General features: G+C 37.1%; 2 protein-coding genes across 9 annotated transcripts in view; one reads left to right on the top strand and one right to left on the bottom strand.

Annotated features, from left to right (window-relative positions):
- The first annotated feature begins 92 nt into the window (after positions 1 to 92).
- On the top strand, positions 93 to 20,583 carry atp6v0a2b (ATPase H+ transporting V0 subunit a2b). 2 transcript variants are annotated; one of them, XM_058777039.1, is made up of 20 exons: positions 93 to 840; positions 1,381 to 1,459; positions 1,838 to 1,935; positions 2,392 to 2,529; positions 3,007 to 3,104; positions 3,382 to 3,508; positions 5,850 to 5,932; positions 6,256 to 6,349; positions 7,997 to 8,209; positions 12,045 to 12,195; positions 12,337 to 12,476; positions 13,032 to 13,189; positions 15,110 to 15,200; positions 15,389 to 15,507; positions 15,596 to 15,806; positions 15,894 to 16,013; positions 16,094 to 16,213; positions 18,087 to 18,204; positions 18,616 to 18,787; positions 18,882 to 20,583. In XM_058777039.1, the coding sequence occupies exons 1-20, from the start codon at positions 724 to 726 to the stop codon at positions 18,982 to 18,984; spliced, it is 2,550 nt and encodes an 849-aa protein (XP_058633022.1). In that variant the 5' UTR covers positions 93 to 723; the 3' UTR covers positions 18,985 to 20,583. The 2 variants fall into 2 exon arrangements, with proteins under 2 accessions (XP_058633022.1, XP_058633023.1); XM_058777040.1 differs by lacking the exons at positions 93 to 840; positions 1,381 to 1,459; positions 1,838 to 1,935; positions 2,392 to 2,529; positions 5,850 to 5,932 and having other exon boundaries at positions 3,009 to 3,104.
- A 104-nt stretch (positions 20,584 to 20,687) lies between these two features.
- Positions 20,688 to 24,479, bottom strand: part of osbp2b (oxysterol binding protein 2b) — a 60,912-nt gene continuing 57,120 nt past the window's right edge. For all 7 annotated transcript variants that reach the window (XM_058777041.1, XM_058777042.1, XM_058777046.1 and 4 more), the window contains 2 exons: positions 23,469 to 23,689; positions 20,688 to 22,524 (listed from right to left, as the gene is read on the bottom strand). In XM_058777041.1, the coding sequence (XP_058633024.1) occupies positions 22,382 to 22,524; positions 23,469 to 23,689 (364 nt within the window). In that variant the 3' untranslated portion in view covers positions 20,688 to 22,381. The remainder of the gene's footprint in view (positions 22,525 to 23,468; positions 23,690 to 24,479) is intronic.

The raw sequence follows: 24,479 nt of genomic DNA, 5'->3' as shown, positions 1-24,479 counted from the left end.
GTGCAACGTTTAATTTTATCTAACGCAAAAGAGCTGGGACTTTTATTTTGAAGTGTGACTCAACTGGCGAAAGTAAGTGCCGAGTCTTTACTCTGACGGACCAAGAAGTTTTGGCTGCTGGAAAGGTTCGTGTTCGGAAGAGAGAGAGAGAGAGAGAGAGAGAGAGAGAGAAAAGCGCGAATGATTAACAAGTGCTGTTAAACATTACGTGATTGTCTGTAAAATTATCACCGGGGGATGAACTGACAGATTATTGAATGAGAGGCCAAGCACCTTCGACAGTAACTTAGCTGTCTAGCTCGCTGCTATCTGATACGAAGTCAGCGCAAATTACAGAGGAAAGTCGCGCTTATTCAGACTCGGTTCTGTAGGACTTCAACAGAACTCTAACCAGGGATGGACGACCCAACAGTACTGGAGATTTGGATTTGATTAGACTAACGACTAACAGCGGGGTTTTCAGTGGTCAGATGTGGCTGCTGGGACTGCAGACGGGAGACGTGTCACTGATAAAGCGGCTGGAGTTAAGAGCCACAGCGCTGAGATCCATCCATCCATCCATCCATCGGTCCATCGGTCCATTCAGCTCGGTCCGCCCCACAGGGGGAGTCCATCCAGCCTCTAACCCGGTCCTGTAGGATTTTATTTACCCTAAACTTTACCGCCCGGTGAATTTAACACTAATTAACCCCACTTTGGTGTGGAAAGACGTGTTTTGTCAAGATGGGTTCGTTGTTTCGGAGTGAGGATATGTGTCTGGCCCAGCTCTTTCTGCAGTCCGGATCCGCTTACGACTGCATCAGTGAACTCGGCGAACTCGGGTTGGTGGAGTTCAGAGACGTAAGTCGGTGTATAGTGTCAGTAATGTATGTGTTGTTTATGTTTATGTCTTGTGCTGAGCTGACCGCTTCACACACGTTGGCTATCGATGTAACATGATGTGATATGAATGCTGTCGAGCTATACTTCGTGGACCACCCACACATTTCTACATCTTTAATTGACGTCGTTCATTTGTTGGAATAAAATAAGTATTTGATGCATTTGTCAGATAACCACATTAACTGCTCGATTATGTATTAATATTTAGCACACTTTGCACCAATGTTCTTTACTCTCATCAATTAAGTCCTGAACAAACATACATTCTTTAGCTTTAATGTATAAAAAATGATAGAAATTCATATTTCAATTAAGTATTATCATTATTATTATATCCAAATGATGATTATTAACATTATTACATGAAAGTACTATTCTATATAAAAAAAATTAATTGTATTGAATTTATTAGTATAGAATATTTTGAATATGTTTAGAATATTCCAGTCATCCTGGATCTGTTTTATTATACATTTTCTTTCTCTTTTTTTTCCCCAGCTTAACCCAAGTGTGAACTCTTTTCAGCGGAAGTTTGTCAATGAAATCAAGAGATGTGAAGAGATGGAGAGGATTCTGGGTAAAAACTTAAACTTGTTAGATAAATTATTTAGTAAGGGTATACTTCAAAATTAGGAAGTCTCAATGCTTTCTGAGCACAAAGCATGTTCATGATGGTTGAGTTATAACCAAAAACGGTAGTAGTACTAATAGGAAATGTGTTAAGCAAAAGAAAATAAATCTTTTTTTCTTTAAAATATTTGTGAATGAGCGATGGGCAGGACCATTAGGTTATTTACTTAGTTTATAAACAGTGCATTCGAGTTAATTCAGTAAAATGTGATTTAAGATTGGTATGTAATGGCACTTGATCAGTGCACAGAAACAGACATTAAAGATAATTAAAATCCCCCAAAGTAAATCAACAAAATGAACTCAAAGTGGACTTGTATAACAGGATATCTTCTGAGGGAAATCAAAAAAGAAGACATCCCACTGCCAGAAGGGGAGGTGAACCCAGCTGCACCATTACCCAAACATGTGATGGTCATAATGGTGAGATCAGTTCAACGCTGTTCATTTGTTTAACTCTTGTGATTAGTTGGTCTTTCAGACACATTCAAATGTCTTTTGTGTTCTGTTTTCTTGCTTTCATGGCTGCTTAGCTCAATTCAAGACATTTTGTTAAATAGTTTCAGTCATAGCTGTGCTATAAAGATAACTTAATTTTAAGTTTGAAAATGTCAGCTTATAGAATGTTTGTCATTCAATTTGTAAATATAAAATATTTGCTTATTGAACTTTTCTGGATATTCATCAGTTGGTCATGCCTTCATTTAATCATTTTTTATCGCATGTATTGGATGTCATTTAATCAGTTAAAATCCCTTTTTGCAGTTCCCTGCTAGGTCTCTCTCAGGAACACTTTCCTCAATGTCAGTGCACTGCTTACAACATTGATATATGACTGCTGATATTTAGTTATTACCGATTCCTGTGTGTTTTGTTTAGGAGCAGCTTCAGAGACTGGAACTGGAGCTGAGCGAGGTCACCAGGAACAAGGAAAAACTCCAGAAGAACCTTCTGGAACTGACTGAGTACACACACATGCTGCGCATCACACGCAACTTTGTGCACCACAGTGCTGAGGTAGGTCATGTGATTCCCAGTCAAATGTTTGAAACATTTGTTTGAGCGGTTCTTGTTTGAGCAAAAGAAGCAGGGAACGTCTGATTGGTGGAAAGATTTACCCTGCTTTTGTCCTTAATTATATCACTAATATTGTTAAGCAACAGCTCTTTATAAATCAAATATCTTTAAAACTCTTGCTCAGTGTACTGTCTGCAGTTTGGCTTTTGTTTCTCTGTGTCTCTTGATGTCTTTGGTACATGATCATGTTCGACCTTTCTGGTGTAATTGAAAGCAATTCATCACCAGAGAAAAGGACTGTGGGAATCACACAGGTGATTTGGAGTCACCTGATTTTCACTGACTGCCAGAACTTTGCGAGGAGCCAGCAGTGGCTTTTGCAAATAGGCTTAAGTCTTGACTTCTTCTTCTTCTTGATCACAGAGGCGTTGTGTGAATCTAATCTCTTGCTGTGTTTTTTTGCTTGTGTATGAGCAGAGGGAGCCATCACAGGTCCAGTATGAAGAGTTTCCCTTCCTAGAGAAAGAACCCATGATGGACTACACCAGCATGCAGAGGCTTGGAGCCAAGCTTGGGTGAGCAGTGTTTAAAAATATAAAGCTGAAAGTATACTGCTCTTGCCCATGTCCTGCTTTGGCTCACCAACAGTTAATGTGACAGAATTTTCATCATCAGCACAGTTTCCTGTTGCACACCTTCCATGTGCAGACTCATTTTTCTTATGAAATCATCTTTTTATCTAACATCCTGTTTCTTGTATGCATGTTTAAAAGCACACAAAACCTGTGTTTTTTTTTATTCATGTTAATGTTGTAAAGTGGAGCTAATAATCTTCTTGTCCCTCCTGCACAGGTTCATTTCTGGGCTCATCCAGAGCGTAAAAATCGAGGCGTTTGAGCGAATGCTCTGGAGAGTGTGTAAGGGCTACACCATCCTCAGCTACTCGGAGGTAGATGGGCTTTTGGAAGACCCTGATACGGTGAGACAAGTTGGCATCTCCAACATAGTTTAATTTTATATGTTTTTTTTGGTTACAAAAATGTATAGTTAAATCTTATTTTTTTTAACCATTTGTTTCTTTTTATATGGTCAGTTTGATCTAAGCCTTTACTCTAATGCTGGATGCTTGATTCAATTAAAAATAATAATAATAATAAAAAAATAGGAATTAGGGATGTTCATTTCAGTTGAGAGAGGTTTATCTTCAATGCTAGAGTATTTTTATTTTTATTTTTTTATTTTTTTACAATTTTCTGTCACACCATAGTACACATTGATACATCAACTACCCATATATATATATATATATATATATATATATATATATATATATATATATATATACACAGTGCCCTCCAAAAGTATTGGAACAGTAAAGACAAAATTGCTCTGTTGGCTGTGGAGTCAAGACATTTACAAATATGATTAAAAGATGAATATGAGACAAAACTACAGAATGTCACATTTTATTATTGGGTGATTCAACGCATAGATGTTTTACCAGCTAAGAAGTTCAGCACTTTTAGAGTTTCATCCCTCTGTCTGATGTGAGCATAAGTATTGGAACAGTTGCCTCACAGGTCTTTCTAAGTGATCAGCTGTGTCCTGTTGCATTAATTCTTCAGATATTAAAAGCAGGGAATGTGTCGTATCAGTTATATCCATTACTTGCATTCGATGATGATGCACACAAACTAGGATGAAGATGAGGGAGCTGACTTTGAGAGAAAAGCAAGCAATTTGGATGCTAAAAGAAAAGAGGAAGTCAATTAGAGCTATAGCAAAAACAAAGGCCATGGAGAAATCAAGAGTTTGGAAACCACTAGCGACACCAGCAATCAACAACAACCTAATCTGCTGAGAAAACAACAGTAGTTCATGACAGACAAATCATAAAAGCTGTGAAAATGAACCCTTAAAGACGTGTCTGTAAAATCACCAACAACTTACAGAAAGCTGGGGTAATGCTCTGACAATTTACTGTCCTCAGGAGACTTTGAGACAGAATTACAGATGCTACACAGCAAGATACAAACCTCTGACCAGCTCCAAAAATAGAAAGGCAAGATTAGAGTTTGTAAAAAAGCACAAAGGTGAGCCAGAAGAGTTTTGGAACTGTGTTTATGGACCGATGAGACAAAGATGAACCTTTATCGAAGTGATGGGAAAGCAAAAATGTGGAGAAAAAAAGGGAACTGCAATGATCCCAAGCATACAGCCTGATCTGTAAATCTGTAAAGTCTCTGGAACAGGCCCTCTCAACTTTACTGATGACTTAATGTATGATGACAGTAGCAGAATGATTTTGGAAGGGTACAAAACCATCTTGCCTACTAATATACAAGAAAATGCCACCAGATTCATTAGGAAGTGCTTCATATTGCATCAGGACAATGACCCGAAACACCCTGCCAGTTCAGTCAAGGAATTTATAAAGGCAAAGAAATGGAAAGATTGGAAGAAACACAAAGATATGTTTTTATTGTGAATGTACACCCATAAAAGCAAACTTTTTACAATTATGATTATCTTTATGAATAAAAGGAGTAGCCTAGTTGCTTCCGCTCTTAGAAGGAAAAGAATTAAATGATTGTGCCGGCACTGCATACGCGCACACAGTTAAGCTTTGCTACCTTGACAATAATGCAGCCTGTTCATTATCATAATAAAATACATAATAAAAAAATATAATACAAAAACACACTGCTCGGTTTAAATATGTCGAAAAATCGCGAGTGAAGTACATAATAAATAATATTTTGGCATTCAAATGCATCGCGAATACGGAAGCATTTGATTTTGTGTCAAATGAGAGACCCAACGTTGGTTTCAGTTTAATTTTAGCCTAAATGAATTTATTTTGGCTTGTTTATATAGCTATAGCTATATTTTTAATTCTTAGTCTTTTCTAAATAGGCTACTGTTAAATTGAAAGGATTTGTTGTGAAGTGAGGGGAACTAAAATAGCCTAGCTATATTTACAGTGTTTATTATAATGTTTGTAAACATTTCACGTCGGCATTAGGCCTATTTCTGAACGGAATAATAAAATGCGATTTATACGCAACTTATGTTTTTTTTTTTCTCTCTCTAAAAAACGATTTAAAGCGTATTTTAGCGTATTTTAACCATGCAGCAAACCTTTTTTGATAAATTAAATTACTGAAAAAAAAATTTTTAAACCGTTTAACTGATTGTATTAATCGGTCAAAATTCTTACGGTCGGTTAACGGTTAACCGGTTAAAATGAGCATCCCTAATAGGAATATCTAAGTCTTTTAAGATGTTCTAGTTTGTCTGTTCTCTGTCTGGTTTGTCAGGGGGAGCCAACCAGGAGTGTGGTGTTTCTCATCTCCTATTGGGGAGATCAGATTGGACAGAAAGTTAAGAAGATTTGTGACTGGTAACTTAGCTCTTAAATCAACTTCCTACATTCTACTTGGTGATTCTGTTAATCAGTCTGGTTTAAATAACTTTGTGCTAAGCTACCACACATCTGGGGCAGTTAACCACCAACACGCTGATTACGTCACTGTAACAAATGGGGAGCTGCTCCTTTTTCATAAAGATTATAAATGGCTTGTTCCCTGTTACATTTAGGGGAAGCTTCATGCTTTCATTTCTTTCTCTATTTTAAATCATTCAGAGCATTTTTTTTCTTAAGAGAAAGTAGAAGTGCTGTAGTTAAGAAAATGTTGTTGTTTTTTTTTGTTTGTTTTTTCATAGCTACCACTGTCACCTGTACCCATACCCCAACAGTAACGAGGAGAGGACAGATGTGGTGGAGGGGCTCCGCACACGCATTCAGGATTTGCACACGGTGAGTCCAAATGAGCTCGGTTTCACCTTTGTTACAGTTTATGACGCCCACTTTTTCTTGCTTTGGCTGTGTTTAACATGATGAGGGTATGTGATCTCATTAGTGTGATTAGTCATTTACTGGCTGTTTTTTTTAACCTTTATCTTAGTTACTAATAAGCTCAGCTTAATCTTAATTAAAGATTTAAAAAACCCATTCATGTTTAATTTGACTTTAAACGTCTTTTGAAACTGACTGATGAAATCGGGGACAGTAGAGGTTGACTCAGAGCAACTTTGATGCACAAAATATTCAAGCATCCTGTATAACCACAGTTTTGTCCTTACCAGGGAAGGCTGTAAGACACACCAGACGTTAAACTGAAACCTCTGTCCTAGAAACTGTAACTTGACAGTTAAATTCAGCAGCTAATTGTAATAAAGATTTTATTGCTTGTTTTCAAATCTAAGTTTAATAAAATTCACACAAACATAATCTCACTTGTTAGTTCAGAGAAACAAAATATCTCTTTTCTTAACTGAATAAAAAGTTCTAATTTAATGTTGCAATAGTGCTTGAGTATAGTGCAAATCCCATGGAAAAAACACAGGAATTAACACTGTTATAACACAGGAATTATAGTAATGAAATGCATGAAGGTTTATGGAGTTTTGTGTCATGCACAGTAATAAATGATGGGCTACAATAGTAGAAGAGTTTGATTGTGCTCTCTCTGTCTTTAGCAGTGGATGGTACTTCAGATACTCCATCCAAAAGAGCAGAAATTGTACATAATAGAATCTATATTAGAATTATTTGGATTTAGTGTTGTGACTAATCTTTCCTAACCAGTTCTAGACAGTCATGCAGTGGAGGAATGTAGGGTTAGGTTTGAGGGCATTAAGTTTGCTTGTGACTGTTCTGTAAAAGAGAGAAAGAAAATTGTGTTAGTGGCCCAACTCAGCACATGATGTTCACAAGGTTTAGGCTGTGGACAAATTTCTCACAGACTACAGGCACCATTAAATTATTTGTTGATACTTTGTTCTCACTCACTGTTCCTCTCAAAACCTATGAAAAATGGAAAGGCTCACTCAATCATTCATGAAAAGTAAATTGGGTTGTTTTTGTGCCTAGAAAATATTCCTTGATTGACTGAAAATTTGTTTGCAAAATGCTTTTACTGCATGCTCATCTGAGACCACAGTTCAGAAACCAGGGCAACAAAATGCCATGTATGGTTGACCTGGGGGGAAAATACACATTTATCTTACAAGTTCCCCATACAGGCTAAAATATTCATTTTCTGCTGTAATTATGACCAAAAGCTTGTTTTCAAAATTTTATCCACACAAACTGAGAAATATATTACATTAATTTTGTAATTCCAGAAATTTCACAAACTGTATGTTCTTCAGTAAAGCATTTAATTAATATTATTACAGAGCTTTACATTACTAAACAATTTAAAATTAAATAAATAAATATATGAATAAATAAGTAAATGCATTCATTTTGTCCATTTTAAGTCATCCTGCTGTCCCCTTTGATGTTTGCTAAGGCCCCCTGGTTGAACCTGGTTATGTTTAACACTTAAAACTTTACATGCGAAATGGTTTAGCTTGACATAGTTTTGAATATGCTCTTGAAACCATTGTTTCTTCGTAGGTTCTTCACCGGACTGAGGATTACCTGAGGCAGGTGTTGATCAAGGCCTCAGAGTCTTTGTACGTTTGGGTGATCCAGGTTAAGAAAATGAAGGCCATATACCACATCCTTAACCTCTGCAGTTTTGATGTCACAAACAAGTGCCTCATAGCTGAGGTGTGGTGTCCCGTAAATGATCTGCCCGCTCTTCGGAGAGCTCTAGAGGATGGATCGGTGAGTACTTGACACTATTTACGGTGCGCTCATTCAGATACAGTCATGGCCAAAATTATCGGCACCCTTGGTAAATATGAACAAAGGCGGCTGTGAAAATTAATCTGCACTGTTAATCCTTTTGATCTTTTATTTAAAAAATTCACAAAAATCTAACCTTTCATTGTAATATAATAAATAATAATAATTTAAAATGGGGGGGGAAGTATCATTATGAAATAAATGTTTTTCTCTAATACACATTGGCCACAATTAACGGCACCCTATTATTCAATACTTTTTGAAACCTCCATTTGCCAGTTTAACAGCTCTAAATTTTCTCCTATAATGCCTGATGAGGTTAGAGAACACTTGACAAGATCAGAGACCATTCCTTCATCCAGAATCACTCCAGACCCTTTAGATTCCCAGCTCCATGTTGGTGCTGCTTCTCTTCAGTTCACCACTCATTTTCTATAGGGTTCAGGTCAGAGGACTGGAATGGCCAGCAGAAGCTTGGTTTTGTGCTCAGTGACCCATTTTTGTGTTGTTTTTGAGGTTTGTGTTTGGATTATTGTACGGTTGGAAGATCCAAACATGGCCCATTATAAGATTTCTAACAGAGCCAGTCACTTATTGATTTTTTGATCTGTTGGTTTTTGATAGAAAGCATGATACCATGTGTCTAAACAAGATGTCCAGGACCTCCAGCAGAAATATAGGCCCACAACATCAAAAATACAGCAGTATATTTCATTGTACACATGGGGTACTTTTTATCCCTGTGTTCACCAAACCCATCTCGAGTGTTTGCTGCTAAAAAACAAATTTTTAAGTTTCATCTGACCATAGAAGCCAGTCCCATTTGAAGTTCCAGTCGTGTCTGATAACTGAATATGCTGGAGTTTGTTTTTGGATGACCTAGGAGAATTTTTCTTGAAGCCCCCCCAAACAATATGTGGTGATGTAGGTGCTGTTTGACAAATTTTTTTAAGGTTTTCTGACCCCGAGATTCAACTATTTTCTGCAATTCTCCAGCTGTGGTCCTTGCAGAGTCTTTAGCCACTCAAACTCTCCTCACTGTGCATTAGGACGATATAGACACACGTCCTCTTCCAGGCAGTTTCGTAACATTTTATGTTGATTGGAAATTCTTAATTACTGCCCTGATGGTGGAAATGGGAATTTTCACTGCTCTAGCTCTTTTCTTAAAGCCACTTCACTAATTTGTGAAGCTCAATTATCTTTTGCTGCACATCAGAAATATATTCTTTGGTTTTTCTCATTGTGATGGATGATTAAGGGAATTTGGGCTTTGTTTTCCCTCCTATTTATATTTCTGTGACACAGGGAGCCATGGATAATTTGGATAATTTCATGTTCATAATCACCCTGGAGTGCTCAAAATTGTGAATATGAATGGGAATATACTTCAGAGATATTTTACTCATAAGAATTTCTAGGGGTGCCAATAATTGTGTCCAACATGTATTTGAGAAAAACATTTATTTCATAATGATATTTCCCCCCATTTTAAATTCTCATTATCCAATGAAAGGTTAGATTTTTGTGATTTAAAAAAAAATAAAAGATCAAAAGGATTAACAATGCAGATTAATTTTCACAGCCTTCTTTGATCATATTTACCAAGGGTGCCGATATTTTTGGCCATGACTGTACATCTGATTAATAATTGTGCACATACCTCTTAAAGGGATAGTTCACCCAAAAATGAAAATTCTGTCATTAATTATTCACCCTCATGTCGTTCCAAACCCACAAGACCTTGGTTCATCTTCAGAACACAAATTAAGATATTTTTAGGGCTGCAACTAACGATTATTTTAATAATCGATTAATCTGTCGATTATTTTTTCGATTAATCGGATTAAAAAACAAAACAAGAAAAGCATTCATTTTTTATTCAAAAACAGAACAAAAATCTTTAGAAAGTGCACAAACATGTTGCTCCTTGAACATCCCTGAGCTGTTATAATAATAATAAATAAAAATAAAAATGGACTAACACAAAAAACATACACATGTATACTTTACATCTGCCAAATATATACACTTTTTTTTTTTTTAAATAAAGTGCCACCTGAGCTGCCAGAACAATAAATAATTTATAAAAAATAAAGAACAATACAAATCAGAAAATTTAACAGGATTTCTTTGAATGTCAGAACTTGTTCTCTACACTACACTGCAGACACACACACTCGCAGACGCACACACTTTTGCAGACGCACACACTCACAAACTCTCACACTGACACACACACTCTCTCTCTCTCTCTCTCTCTCTCTCTCTCTCTCTCAAGTTCACTTGAAGCTTATTCATTAAATTATTACCATCATTGTAGTAAGTGCAAGGTTCATTTATACACCACATTTGAACACCGCTTAAGATGACCAAGTGCTGTAAAAGAACTTTAAAATTAAATTAAAGTACAACACACAAATATATTTGTCAATAATAACCTATATGGGACAAAGCACAGAATATACACTGCAAAAAATGCTTTTCTGACATAGTAGTTTTGTCCTGTTTTCAGTCCAAATATCTAAAAAATCTTAAATCAAGATACATTTACTAGACACATGAAATAGCATAAGAAATTGTCTTATTTTCTGAAAAAACACCTCAAAATTAAGTGATTGTTTGCTTAAAACAAGCAAAATTATCTGCCAATGGGGTAAGAAAAATAATCTTAATGAGATATAATCTCAAACAGAAGTTTTAAGCATTACTTAATTTTCTCATGCCATTTTTCTTGTCTAGTAATCTTGATTTAAGGTTTTTAGATATTTGACTGAAACAGACAAAATTACTAAGTAAGAAAAGCTTTTATTGCAGTGTAGCTATATGACAACAGATTGAAAAATGAATGGTCCAAAAAGGCGAGTGAATAAAAACGTGTCTTTAGTCTTGCAATGTAATTGCGTTGCGAAAAAGCGGAGATCTGTCTCCTCCAGGCTGTGCGCAGCGCGTCCATCTGAATGGAGGCGGGGTGAAGTTACGAGGTTTCGCTGAGAGCTTGATGATCCAATGGCGTTACGAAGTTTTACTGACAAGCTCTTTTTAATGCTTATCATTGGTTAACTATTTTTGAAAACCCTCTGATTTAAAATAATAATAACTCAAGTTTGGATAATTTTTCACAGCACCTGACTGGGCTAGGGTATGGCAACTGCCATACTCTGCCATACGGAAACGCCGCCCCTGCTCCCGTGCCATGTCGCTTTTGCATATTTTGCAGTTAACACACTTTTTCTGTTTATTTAGTGTGAAATGCTCCCACACCTTGGATGACTTGGGTCGCACGGATTTCTCTGCCTCCGCCATGTATCTTTCCTCTACCTCCGCTCGTTTTTTTTAATTTTTGCTCCGCCCTGTCTATGAGGCGCCGAACTCTGCTAGCATCAGTGCGCGAGAGACACCGAGTGTGTTCACTCCGCTCCGCGCTCAACTAAAGTTTTTTTTTTTTTTTAAATAATCAAACGTCTCCGCGTCGCGCAACACAACGAATCGATTATGAAATTCGTTGCCAACTCTTTTAGTAATCGATTCGTTGTTGCAGCCCTAGATATTTTTGATGAAATCCGAGACTTTTCTGACCCTGCATAGACAGCAACGCAACAGACACATTCAAGGCCCAGGACATTGATAAAATAGTCTGTCACATCAGTGCTTCAACCATAATTTTACAAAGCTACGAGAATACTTTTTGTGTGAAAAAAAGAAACATTATGCCTTTATTCAACAATTTCTTCTCTTCCGTGTCAGTCTTCAATGTGCAAATTTTCATTTTTGGGTGAACTATCCCTTTAACTGTGTTGTTTTGTTCCTTCAGAGGAAGGGTGGAGCCACAGTTCCCTCATTTGTCAATCGGATCCCAAGCAATGACACTCCACCAACACTCATGCGCACCAACAAGTTTACCTCAGGCTTTCAGAATATAGTGGATGCCTACGGTGTAAGCAGCTACAGAGAGGTCAACCCAGGTGAGAGGGTAGCAATTAAAAACACTTAAGTATTAACATTAAAATTGACTTCATGTTAGCAGCTTTAACATGCCCTCAATGCTTCAAACATATGCTTAGATAAGATGTGTAAGCTTGTTTCTTTATCACACCTTCTCGCAGCTCCATATACAATCATTACCTTTCCCTTCCTGTTTGCTGTGATGTTTGGAGACCTCGGGCACGGCATCATCATGGCGCTATTTGCTCTGTGGATGGTTCTCTATGAGAATGACCGCAAACTGAAGAAAACCAGAAATGAGGTACATGCAGCTTGTTGTTATGACAGTGTTAATTTTCTTCTGAAATTCATTTAGACATGGTTGTTAAAAGTTATTTAGTCTAGTATTAGTTTACTGTTTTGGTTAATTGTGACCCCTGAACCACAAAACCAGTCATGTAGCACAGGTATATTGTAGCAGTAGCCAAAAATACACTGAATGGGTCAAAATGATCGATTTTTCTTTTATGCCAGAAATCATTAAGATATTAAGTAAAGATCATGTTCCATGAATATATTTTGTACATTTCCTACCGTAAATATATGAAAACGTTTTCATAAACGTTTAGTAATATGCATGGCTAAGAACTTCATCTGGACAACTTTAAAGGCAATTTTCAAAATATTTAGATTTTTTTGGAGAACCCTCAGATTCCAGATCTTCAAATAGTTGTATCTCAGCCAAATATTGTGATATCCTAACAATGGAAAGCTTATTTATTCAGTTCTCAGAAGATGTATTTTAAATCTCAGTTTCAAAAACATTCACCCTTATGTCCGGTTTTGTGGTCCAAACATTGGATTTTTTTTGTTTTAGATCTGGAACATTTTTTTCGAGGGCCGTTACATCATCCTGTTGATGGGTATATTTTCAGTCTACACTGGATTAATATACAATGACTGCTTCTCCAAATCACTCAACCTGTTCGGCTCGGGGTGGAACGTCAGTGCTATGTTTGTGCCTGGAGTCTGGAGGTGAGTGTCCAAAGCACAAAATATTGTGTACGGCATCCTTTAAGCAAAAAAATAAAAAATAAAAGAACAATGTACTATACAGTATGTAGTGTGCAAAATATGTTTTAAAATGTAGTATTATAAACTTCTTTAATGGATCTACAGCTATGGAAAGAATCTCAGGAAAAAAGTTCTCTCAAAGAGAACACTTGAAAATTCTATGAGTTTGAGTAAAATTTTAATATTTGTTTTATTCTATAAAGGTCTGATAACATTTCTTCCAAATTTCCAATAAAATAATTTCAAGAAAATTACATTTTAATAACAAATGTTTTCATTTGTTGTGATTTGAAAATCAGGGTTATTCCACCAAATATTGATTTCTTATCTCTTCTAAAGTTAAAACATTGGTATTGTTTTGTCTTAAAATAAATATGAAGATGTCTGAAAACTGTCATTTCATGCTCTAAATGACAATTTATTTTTATTTAAAATTTGAAAACTTTTATCAGTAGTCAAAAATTGTTTTACTCAGACGCACACATGTAAATTGCAAATTCATTGAAACTGAATTTTCAGTGGTCTCTTAATTTTTTTCCATAGCTGTATATTTTGAAATGTGGGTACAACCTTCCCTGTTTCCATAGAGATGAAATCAAGGCTTTACTAAAGCACATTTCATTTATCAGCTCTTTGTACTGCCAGTTTTTATCCTGGCAGTTCACACATAAGGGGAAGGCAATTCTAACACTAGCTGGGTTTCCATCACCCTGTTTTAATGCGCATTTTGAAGTATCACATGAGAAACGAGTGATGGATAGCCAAATTTCGAATAAAAATCCCTTAATTCGCAAAAATGTTTTTATGCTCACTTGAGGTGGTTTTTGACTTGTGCGAATAATGGGAGATGTATGCATGTAATGCATTTTGCGAATAAATTCCTCTAAGCGCATCAAAAAAGTCATGTGACTTTGCGTTATGAGACGGGATAACTTGACTAGCAGCAGACTGATCTCGTTCCACAGCATCTGAAATGTTGTTATGGTCGTTCTGAAATGCCTGAGCAGTCTGTCATCAAAATATTTCTGTATAATTGTATTACACGACTGTGTTCCCAAACAGCAGCATTCACCTCTGAAAGCAATGACAGCATTTATTGTGTTTTGTCTGCTCGCTCTGTGGCGCAATTAATTTTTCGTATATGAAAATTATTATATTCAGTATATATCCTAGGTTTCTATAGGCTATTTAGTGCCAGTTTACCAGGAAGTGACGATTTTGTTCTCTTTGACTCGTTGGATGGAAACGGTGCTCGTTCGCAAATGTTTTATGCGATATTCCAAATTTGCACATAAGTTTTTTGGGGGGGGCTTTTATGCCTTTTATTATTAGATAGGACAGTGGAATGCAGACAGGAAAGTATTGGGTGGAGAGAGGGGGTCGAGATCGGCAAAGGACCTAGAGACGGGAATCAAACTCGGGTCACCGTGAGCACAGATGTGCTAGATGTCAGCGCACTAACCACTAGGCTATTGGCGCTGACTCATGATGCTATGTTTGAAGAGTTATTCAGGAGGGTCACATTAAAGTGACAGTAAAGACATTTATAAGTTATTGTAATGTTTAAAAATATTACTGTTTTTATTGCATTTTTGATCAAATAAATGGAACCTGGGTGAGTTGTAGTGTAATTCCTCCAGTCAGACAGCTGATGAATCCGTAAATTATTTATTTACATAAAGTTGAAATCCACTTGAAAAATTTACAAGCCAGTCCAAAATGCTGATGGAAACATTTTGGAGTTGGAAGTTTGGAAACTGATGGAGATTATGCAGATGATCATCACAATTTCATTTATTACCTCACCGTAGGGAACAACAGCAGATTTCTCATGTACAGCATGTAGCTCTAATGTGATCTTCATTTTCTCTTTCTCCCAAGTCCAAGCACAGTCCGCTCAAATAGCTTCCTTGCACTGGATCCAAACATCACAGGAGTCTTTAAAGGGGCCTATCCTCTGGGCATTGACCCGGTAGGTCTCTGACTTCATTTTATTACTGTTATCAAATGAAACAGATTACCTTACTATCACATCACCATAAAAACAAGTAACAGTGGGTGAAAGGTTCCATGGGTGAATGACAAGCTATAATTAAAAAAAATTGTAATTAAAATTATTTTTAAATTGAGGTTTAGTAATGTTTTATTTGCACTCTGTAGATTTGGAACCTGGCATCCAACCGTCTCACCTTCCTGAACTCCTATAAGATGAAGATGTCTGTGATCATAGGAATAATGCACATGACTTTTGGAGTCGTCCTCGGCGTTTTCAATCACCTGTGAGACATTTTAAAAGATATTTTCAATAGATCCATTTCAAATGTATGACTTGGATCCTTCTAATACTCCGTATGTTCATCTGTTCAGGCACTTTAGACGGACATTCAATCTGTTCCTGATATTTATTCCTGAGCTGCTCTTCCTGCTCTGCCTCTTCGGCTATCTGGGGTTCATGATCATTTATAAGTGGCTGTTTTTCACAGTCAGAGACTCTCAGACAGCTCCCAGCATTCTCATCCACTTTATCAACATGTTCCTGATGCAGGGGGACTCCAGTCAACCCCTCTACCCAGGACAGGTGGGACTGAAAGAACTGTACTTGCACCCATTCCACTTTACATGCACCTCAGTGTTTCTTTACATGTATTTTCCCTCTTTCCCACAGGCTGGGTTTCAGGTGTTCCTGGTAATTGTGGCTGTGCTCTCTGTGCCTGTGTTACTCTTGGGCAAACCTCTCTACCTCTACTGGCAACACAAGGGCAGAGACCACTTGAGCATGTACCGGGTGAGGATCCTTGTTTTGTTTGTGTGTGTTCTGCGGTTGGCTGAAGGCCGTTGGCTGATTTTCTCTGTCTCTCTCTGTAGGGTTATCAGCGTGTACGGCGGAGCAGTGAGGAGGAGCTCTCTCTCATGCATGCTCATGATATGGAGGAGGGCACCAGTCTGGACAGCCACTCCTCCAGCTCTGACAGCCAATCAGAGGAGGTAAGACGTTCAGAATAGGGGTGGGCGATACACCGATAGTCATGATTAACCGGTAGAGATTTTGGACTATTATCTTTATTGCAGTTATGCAGAAAGAAAACACGTGTAACAGTATATTGGATCTGGGTAGCTCTTAGAGTGACAGCAGTCTAATATTCCTGCTGTCTGTCATTCATGTTAATCGAACAACAAAAGAGAAAATCTCTCACTGCTCTTGACTAAATCATTTTGTATCTTAAAACGAAATTTAATTTACACAGTGATTAATTTATTTTTTTTATTTAGCATTATTTAATTTAGTTTTTTTTTTTTGTCCTGTTGCTTGAACTTAGTTACTTATCTTCAGTGAGCTTGAGTTTTTCCTTTTTTAGGCTTGAATTAGTTTTTCTGTGATATTGACACAGGTCACAAGATTTATGAAAATACTATGGTATCAAAGAAACTAGGGATGGGACGATACACCTACCTCCTGATTCGATACTATCACGATAGGGTGCCGATACGATATGTATTTTTTTTTTTTATTTTATTTTTTTTTAAGAATTTCGATTTCGAGTTGCGATTTGTGTCTTTTGTTTTTAACTCTAGAGTCTAGACCAGCGGTCTCCAACACGTCGCTCGCAAGCTACCAGTAGCTCGCAGCCTGATTGGAGGTAGCTTGCCAAGACATATTGACATATCGGCCGCAAGGTTATTTTAATGATCCCGTTATGTATTTTAATTATCATTAAACCCATATTTGATTATCGTGATTTGAAAAATTCACAGTAAATACATTTCAGCTTTAATCAAAGTTATTAAGAGTCTCACGCAGGCGCAACACGTAGATTAGTTTCGTTTTGTGTGAAAAAATGACTGAAGGCAGACTGCTGAGGGAAATTATATGAAAGAATATATGATTTAATTGTAGAGGTCGACCGATTCATCGGTTTTGCCAATTAATCGGCACCGATAGTTGATTGCCGTAAATCCATGCCGATAGTTTTCCGCTTTGCAACCGTTGCTGGAGTGGCTGAGAAGGGTCCGCTGGCATTTATACAGTACGAGAGCGGCCTCTAGAGGCGGAAATCACTGACAGCACGTGTTGTTTATTTTGACACGTGACACTGCGCGCTGCACAGAGCGGGAAACTCCAGACTCGCATTTAAATACAGGCGACAGAAAAACCTGCCGCGGAACAGAGCGCCATTCACATAGTTCTCTATTAAATTACATTATATTTGTCCCAAATCGCTGTGAATGTACATAATGACTTCACCCTAGGCTATAAATTGTGTATTGTACATTTTTCAGCAAAACATTCGTCTTTCTGTGGCTCTAATAAAGTCTGTATGCTTCATAGAAAGCTGTAATAGATTGCGATTTCTCTTTCCGCTTGCTCTGTTTTTTTTAAACTCCAAACTTCAAACTCATTTATGCCACATTGTTCATTTTTGAAGCAAACTTATGTCCGTTTGGTGATTTAAATAAATTGTTTAGGGTTAGGCCGCCACTTGATTTGAATGCAAAGCGTCTGGTGTGTGTGTGTGTGAGTGATACCTCTGAGTTCTCCTAGACGCAGCGCTGCACTTTTTTTTTTTTTTTTTTTGATTAGATAATTATCAAGTGTTAAAAAATAGAAGTAAATAAAGTGTGTGAGTACACATACAATATCCATATGTATGTAATTTTAATGCTATGGCCTTGTGTAGATATTTAAAGATGGCCATCTTTAAGCATGACTGTTGAAATTAAATGGTAACACTTAACAATAAGAGTCCATTCGTATTTAGTTCATATTGTGCACCCCTAATTTAAAACTAATTCTGTGCACCGTTTGGTGTGAATAAACTACTTTCCCCATGAGCCTAACAAAGTTTCCTCTCTTCCACAGTTTGATTTTGCTGATGTCTTCCTCCATCAGTCCATCCACACTATAGAGTACTGCTTGGGGTGCATCTCTAACACTGCCTCTTACCTCCGTCTGTGGGCTCTCAGCCTGGCACATGCCCGTGAGTGACAAAAATACAGTGATATACCTTGAAACCAAATTCTTAAAAATACCATAATACATTTTTTTTGTAATACTGCCCAGCACTACTTGAATGTCTATTGAATCTATTTATTTTATTTTTTTAATAATCTGTTACAAATACAAAAATGTAAACTGAAATATTTCCTCTTTTTTTAAATTTTTTTATCGACAACTATACAGTTTTAATTATAGTTAAATTTGTGATTAGTATATTCAGCATATCCAATGTGCATTAATAAAAGACTGAAACAAGCCGCTTTATCATAATTACAGCAGAAATACTGGGTGAAATGTTTAGCCTATATAGGACCTGTAAATTATTGTTTTGGACAATTTGAAAATGGCTTTATTTAAAATAAAGGAATGCTGAACATGTTTTGTGGTCCAGAGCTCTCTGAAGTGTTGTGGGCGATGGTGATGCGGGTCGGTCTGCGTGTGGACACCAGTGTGGGTATTGTGTTCCTGGTGCCTGTTTTTGGTCTGTTTGCTGTCCTCACTGTGTCCATCCTGCTGGTGATGGAGGGACTTTCAGCCTTCCTTCATGCTCTCAGACTCCACTGGTCAGTACAGTCCTCAAACATACACGATAAATATTCAAACACAGTATGAATTTATACTGAATGGTTCAAACTGAAATCGTCTCTCTCTCCTCAGGGTGGAGTTTCAGAATAAGTTCTATAGCGGCGCTGGCATCAAGTTTGTACCATTTGCCTTTTCTCTCTTGCACACCAGCTTTGAAAACGAGGGGTTGTTGTGAACTGCGGCACGCTAAACACCAGACCAGAGCAGATCTGTGAGCTTAATTTGAACAGATTTACATGTTGCACTACATTCCAAAGTGGTCTAACCAGATACTCTTTATATGGAGATACCAGAACAGCATTGACAATACTGAGCCACATCAGATCACATTTTGGGACATGCAACCGTAACACAAATACGCTGAGATAAAGCAACAGCTCTGGACTGTAAATAGGACTCTTGAGTGCTTTTTAATGTGTTGAATGTATTAGCTCTTCACAAAAGTGCTGTTTTTGAATATCATTTTACTATCATGCCTGTTGGCTGTGCAGAGATGGTCGACTCTCCATAGCTGAGCACATTCCATGAGTGACTTTGAGGTTTAACTTTTCTGTTTATTTGCTGTCGATTTAACTGCTTGTTTAAATTGAATATGGCTCATAGTGTTGAATGGTACTGTGCTTAGATAACTGATATAACACAATCAGGAGTTCGTACATTTGGGCACAGTATTTGTCACATGTTGGCAACAAGATGCTCAGAAAGGGCAACAATGACTTGCTTAACTGGTTGCTCCAGATCTGAGCAACGTTAGCCCAAATGTGTTCATTCTTCATGTTGATTAGCCCAGATCTCGTTTCTGTTGGGCTGTGTAGCTAGAGCTTCGTGAGGCTCTGTTTCTTTCAAATCCTGCTGCAGCTGATTTTCTTTCTGTTTGAAAAATCTCCTCAAGAACCTCTACTAGCCCACAGGAGGCTCAGATATTTCTAAGTGCCTAACATGCTGAATGTATTCTGATGAGTGGGTGGTGGATTGAATTTTTCAGATGAAGTCATTTAGAATTTAATTAATGCATTGTGTTGCTGTTCACGGTGAAACTCTCAAAGTCATTTATTTTTAATTGTATCATAAATGGACATGTTTTTAGTGATTTTTAACTTGCAGATCTGTTCAGTTACTCTGTTCTGCTTCTCCGGAATGGTCCTTTTTTAAACTCTTGAATTTAATGTGATATTTTGGTGTGTGGATTGTGAGCCACTGAATTCATTCCAGGTTTTGTTTTGTTTTTTAAATGTATTAACAGTACTTACTTTGATTTCCATCTATCGTTTGACAAGTCGTCAGCATCGTTTAGGTAACTTACATTCCACATTTTGCATACAAGCTCTGTATTAACATTACACAATAAAATCAAACCTGTGAAGCTGGGGTAATAAAACTTTGATTAAATGACTCTTGATGTGAACTACATTTTTGAGCAAAAAGGCTTTCATTCAGTGTCACTAAAAAGAGCTTCCATTTGTAAGAGTTAATTGTTTCTTTTCTGAAATTGTCACAACTTTTACTTAATCCTAATTGATTTCACAAACAACTGATTTAGTGGGTTTTTGAACATCCTAAAAGTATTAGTCTTTCAGTGGCAAGGTGGTTTTCTCTATAGTTCTGAATTTATAATCTCTCTATTACAAACTCAGATCTTGAACTTGCAAACCATGTAACAAAAATGTAAGATTTAGTTTGTTTTCATAATCTTAAGGAAAATGGCATTTACATGTATGGGTAAGTGTGAAGAAAAATAAACCCTAAATTGGAAACAAACTAAGGATATGCCAGGATTAACAAAATTCTACACAAATCATCACACTCCCTTCAGTCAATGTGCATGAGACCAAAACATTCCTAACAAATGTATATAGACATGAAAAGTGCCTGCCAGTATCCAAGTCAGTGAGTTTTAATAGAAAAGATTAACATTTATAATCATACATTGACAGCTTGTCAAAAATGAAACTTTGACTAGCTGGATCCATTTACAAGTCAACCTCTTGGTTAAAATCATAGGTTAAAATTCAGGTTTTTTACCAAAACAGCAATTATTAGGATGACATGGCATCATTACTTCTGTTTTCTTTATAATAGTAATAATAATTATGGTTATCACAAAATACATATGATGGTGTGAGCGCAAAATAAGACCTCCAGCCTAATTCTACATTTTCGACAGCAATTAGAAATAAAATGAGAACTTCAGAACTTGCTAAACATAAAAGAAATACTGTAGATTTGTTTCTGTTATATAACTTTACAATGGGGGCTACAGTTTCAAAGTGCTCAGAAAAACAACAGAAATATCTCCTTTTTATCACTCCTGAGTCCTGATGATTTATAACTTTCGGTCTTTCTGTCATGGAGTACTGATGTTACCAGTTTAAAAAAATCTATCACCATAATGTAATGTGAACTACAGCAATCCCCTTCATCAGGAACACTTGGGTGTTTTAATCTACATTCTCTACTGCTAATAAATACAAGCATGCTATGAACACAAAACAAGGTCAGCAAACTGTTTGCTTGTGTTTTCAGCATCACACTTTGTATTTTGATTGTTTGCTATGTCCTCTGAGTGAGTCAAGCGGGTGACTTGTTTACTTTTATTAATTGATCGTTCATTCATTTATTCATTAAGTATCCTGATTGTACAAAAATTATATATTTTTTTAATTGCATTGATATGCATTGTACTGTGGCAGTCACAGTAACACGATAATGACCACTGGGGGCTCCACTGAGCAGATGCAGGAAGCAGCTAATTAATGTGCATGACAATTCATGGGTGTCCGAATACCTGCACTGTCCAATACAACAGACAAGGGCTCTTTTAATTCTTGCCTAAAGTTCATTGGCTAACTGAAGACATGAGATGAATCTTAACTGTCATTTGCTATGCAAAGTGGGTGGAGCCAGGGAGAAAGTCGTTAGCTATGTGTCCAATAAAAGAGCCTGATTGTGCTCCTGAGATATACGAATACAAGAACTTCCTTTGTCCAAATATGGTACTGTTGTTGATATGAAACTAAAAGAAGTACACAAGCTGAACAATCGGACAATTCACAGAAATGTTGCAGCTGTGTTGTGTTGAGTTGAGTGAGTCTCTTCTTCATGTGCTGTCCAGGCCAGCATGGGACGGGGGTGGAGCGTCTTTGATATGATCTCTTTATAAACAAGACTTGAGTCCAGTGTACTTCACTGCTGGGAAGAGAGGAAAGTGCATTTGTGATGGGGTTGTATTGAATAAAAAGAACCTGATTTGCTTTGGAAGATAAACTGGGGCGGCACTTGGCTAAGAGTTCAACTGCGCATTTCTCCCACGCACTCGTCTTTGAGGTGAACTTCAGAGAGCACATTCTTCTGTTCTCTCATTTTAGTAGTCTGTTTAAGAGTCGAGCAAAGATATACGTCATTGGGCTGCAAAACACACACACACACACACACACACACACACACACGCTCTAAGAGATCAACAGCGCAGGTGTACATGACCTGTCTCCACTACCTCTGCAGTCCCAAGGCCCTGATGTTTATTCCTCTTTTGTCTTCGTCTGTCTGCAGAGTTAGTCAATTGTTTTGCGTGTTCAGAAGATATTGGGACTTATACTCCAGTCTTGTCTTTCTTTGGCCTCCCAGTAACCCCCCTTATAAACGTAAATAGTCTCTCCCGTCATTTCATCCGTCCTCTGGTGGAACCACAGTGGCATGTAGCCTTCAAAGTCCTGTCCTGTAACGTAAAACATCAATAAAATCACCATGAGAACAGCCTGAACTGTGGCACAAATTTGTGGTTGACAAATATTTTTAATAGAGTAATCCACTATTTTGTAGAAGGGGGTCAAAATGGCTTCAGAAAGATGGCAGCTTCATAATGTTAGTTTTACACAGAAATTGGTAGGCCTGTTAGTAAAATCTGTTGACTTTAGCAATCTTTGTTGCATTATGTGCCAATGGTGGCCATTAAAAAATGGGGAAACAGCACTTTTCAAGTTTTTCTCCAAAGTTTGCATGTCTGTAACTCAAGAAGTATAAAATATATCTTGATGCCCTTTTAGATATTGGGTCTTAACAAACTTTCCTTTTGACATCTTCAGTTTTAAGGCCCTATATAGTTCGGTTCGAGAGATATTGGAATTTTAATACGGCTTCAGGAGTAAATTGTTAAAATGGACATTTTCAGTGGTCAAAAACCAAATTTGGGTCAATTTGCAAAAATATGATACTTCTTTTTTCTTTTAAAGATGTATCTCGTTTAGTTCAAAACAACTGCATTGAACATACCTGTCTGAGTGCCATAAATATTATTTTTCTAAAGAATATTTCTACAAAATAGTGGATTACTTAGTAAATATTAATCCATGACATTTAATAATATCGTAATTGTTGTTTAAAAGATATGCAATTTGACTATCGAGTTTATTGCAAAAACAAAAACACACCCACAGGGTGCACGCATACACTATGAGATGTAGGTTAAACTAGTACAGTTTTTTCTCCAAATATCAGTACGATTGCAAATGTGATATTGATTTTACAAAACAGTTCAATAAACAAGCAGTGTATATTAACTTAGTTTTTGCAGCAGTGAAAATAATAACAGCCCTAGTTTCATGGTTTTCAAAACTTCTACATTGACAAAATGTCAAAGAAATGTGACCATCTTGTGCTCACCTTCATCGATGGCCTTAGAGGCCTCAGCTTCTCTCCTCCTCCTCGTGGCTCTCTGTTTTTCCTCCAGCCTCTGTTTCTCTACGTTGGCCTCGTCCCAGCGTCCTGCTTCCATCAGCCGCTGGTCCGGCCTCAGCCTGCTGTCTGTCCAACACACACCCTCCTCTTCCTCATTCAGAGTCAAAGCCAGAGAAGAGAAACAGTACATGTTCTCAGCATTCTCTCTGAGAGATAGAGAGAAGAGAAGAGAATGGGAAACAAATGCAAAAATTATGCAGAGAATCTAACTTTATAATTTGTTCTGCAAGGCCACCTTTAGTTAAGTGGGTAAGTAGGAAGTCAAGAAGGTATTTCTGCAGGTAGGCAGTTTTGGTCTGTCAGTAATGAGTCTGGTAGATGTGTTGTTTAGACTGTAGGTAGTTTGTCAGGTAAGTAGTTAAGAAGATACCAATGCAATCACTCTTTTGCCAACTCAGGTATTCCTCCAGCTCTTTTTCAAGAACAATTAGCCTAATTCGGATGGTAATTGTTTCTCATGGGGATTTTCAACATTTACAGGGCTTAGTCTGTGATTTTATTGCTGTCCGAATACAGAATGCAGGTGTGTTTCTACCACCACCCGCGTACAAATCCCTGGCCAAATGACCTAGTGTTTTTTGACAAACAGCAAAGTTGTGTGGTAATTTAATTGTCATCCGAATCCACATATCAGAGTTTACAAGATAAAACAAATTTCAAAATTCAATGTTGAAATCCTTTTTGACCACTGCCGAACACCGTTGCACTTTGCTGTAATTTGCATGCATATTTATTTAAAAAAAATAAAACTAAAAATACTGAAACGCTAGAATGTATTTACAAGAACAATATTTCATAACTGCTCCACCACAGCAAGTGGGAGCTGTTAAGAGCAAAAAGAAAGAGAAGAAAAGCATATAAACATTTTACAAAAATACCTTTATTTACTTTTATTTTGTAACTTTTTAGGAGGATGTACTACTTTTCGCAACACAA

This window comes from Onychostoma macrolepis, chromosome 05, assembly GCF_012432095.1.
Source record: "Onychostoma macrolepis isolate SWU-2019 chromosome 05, ASM1243209v1, whole genome shotgun sequence".
Classification (NCBI taxonomy): Eukaryota; Metazoa; Chordata; class Actinopteri; order Cypriniformes; family Cyprinidae; genus Onychostoma; species Onychostoma macrolepis.
This window is presented reverse-complemented; position numbering and strand designations above follow the sequence as displayed.

Coding starts and splice junctions, on each gene's coding strand:
- atp6v0a2b (XM_058777039.1), top strand. CDS start 724: ATGGGTTCGTTGTTTCGGAGTGAGGATATGTGTCTGGCCCAGCTCTTT. Junction 1,460..1,837: donor AGAGATGGAGAGGATTCTGG/GTAAAAACTTAA, acceptor CTTGTATAACAG/GATATCTTCTGAGGGAAATC. Junction 6,350..7,996: donor GCATTCAGGATTTGCACACG/GTGAGTCCAAAT, acceptor GTTTCTTCGTAG/GTTCTTCACCGGACTGAGGA.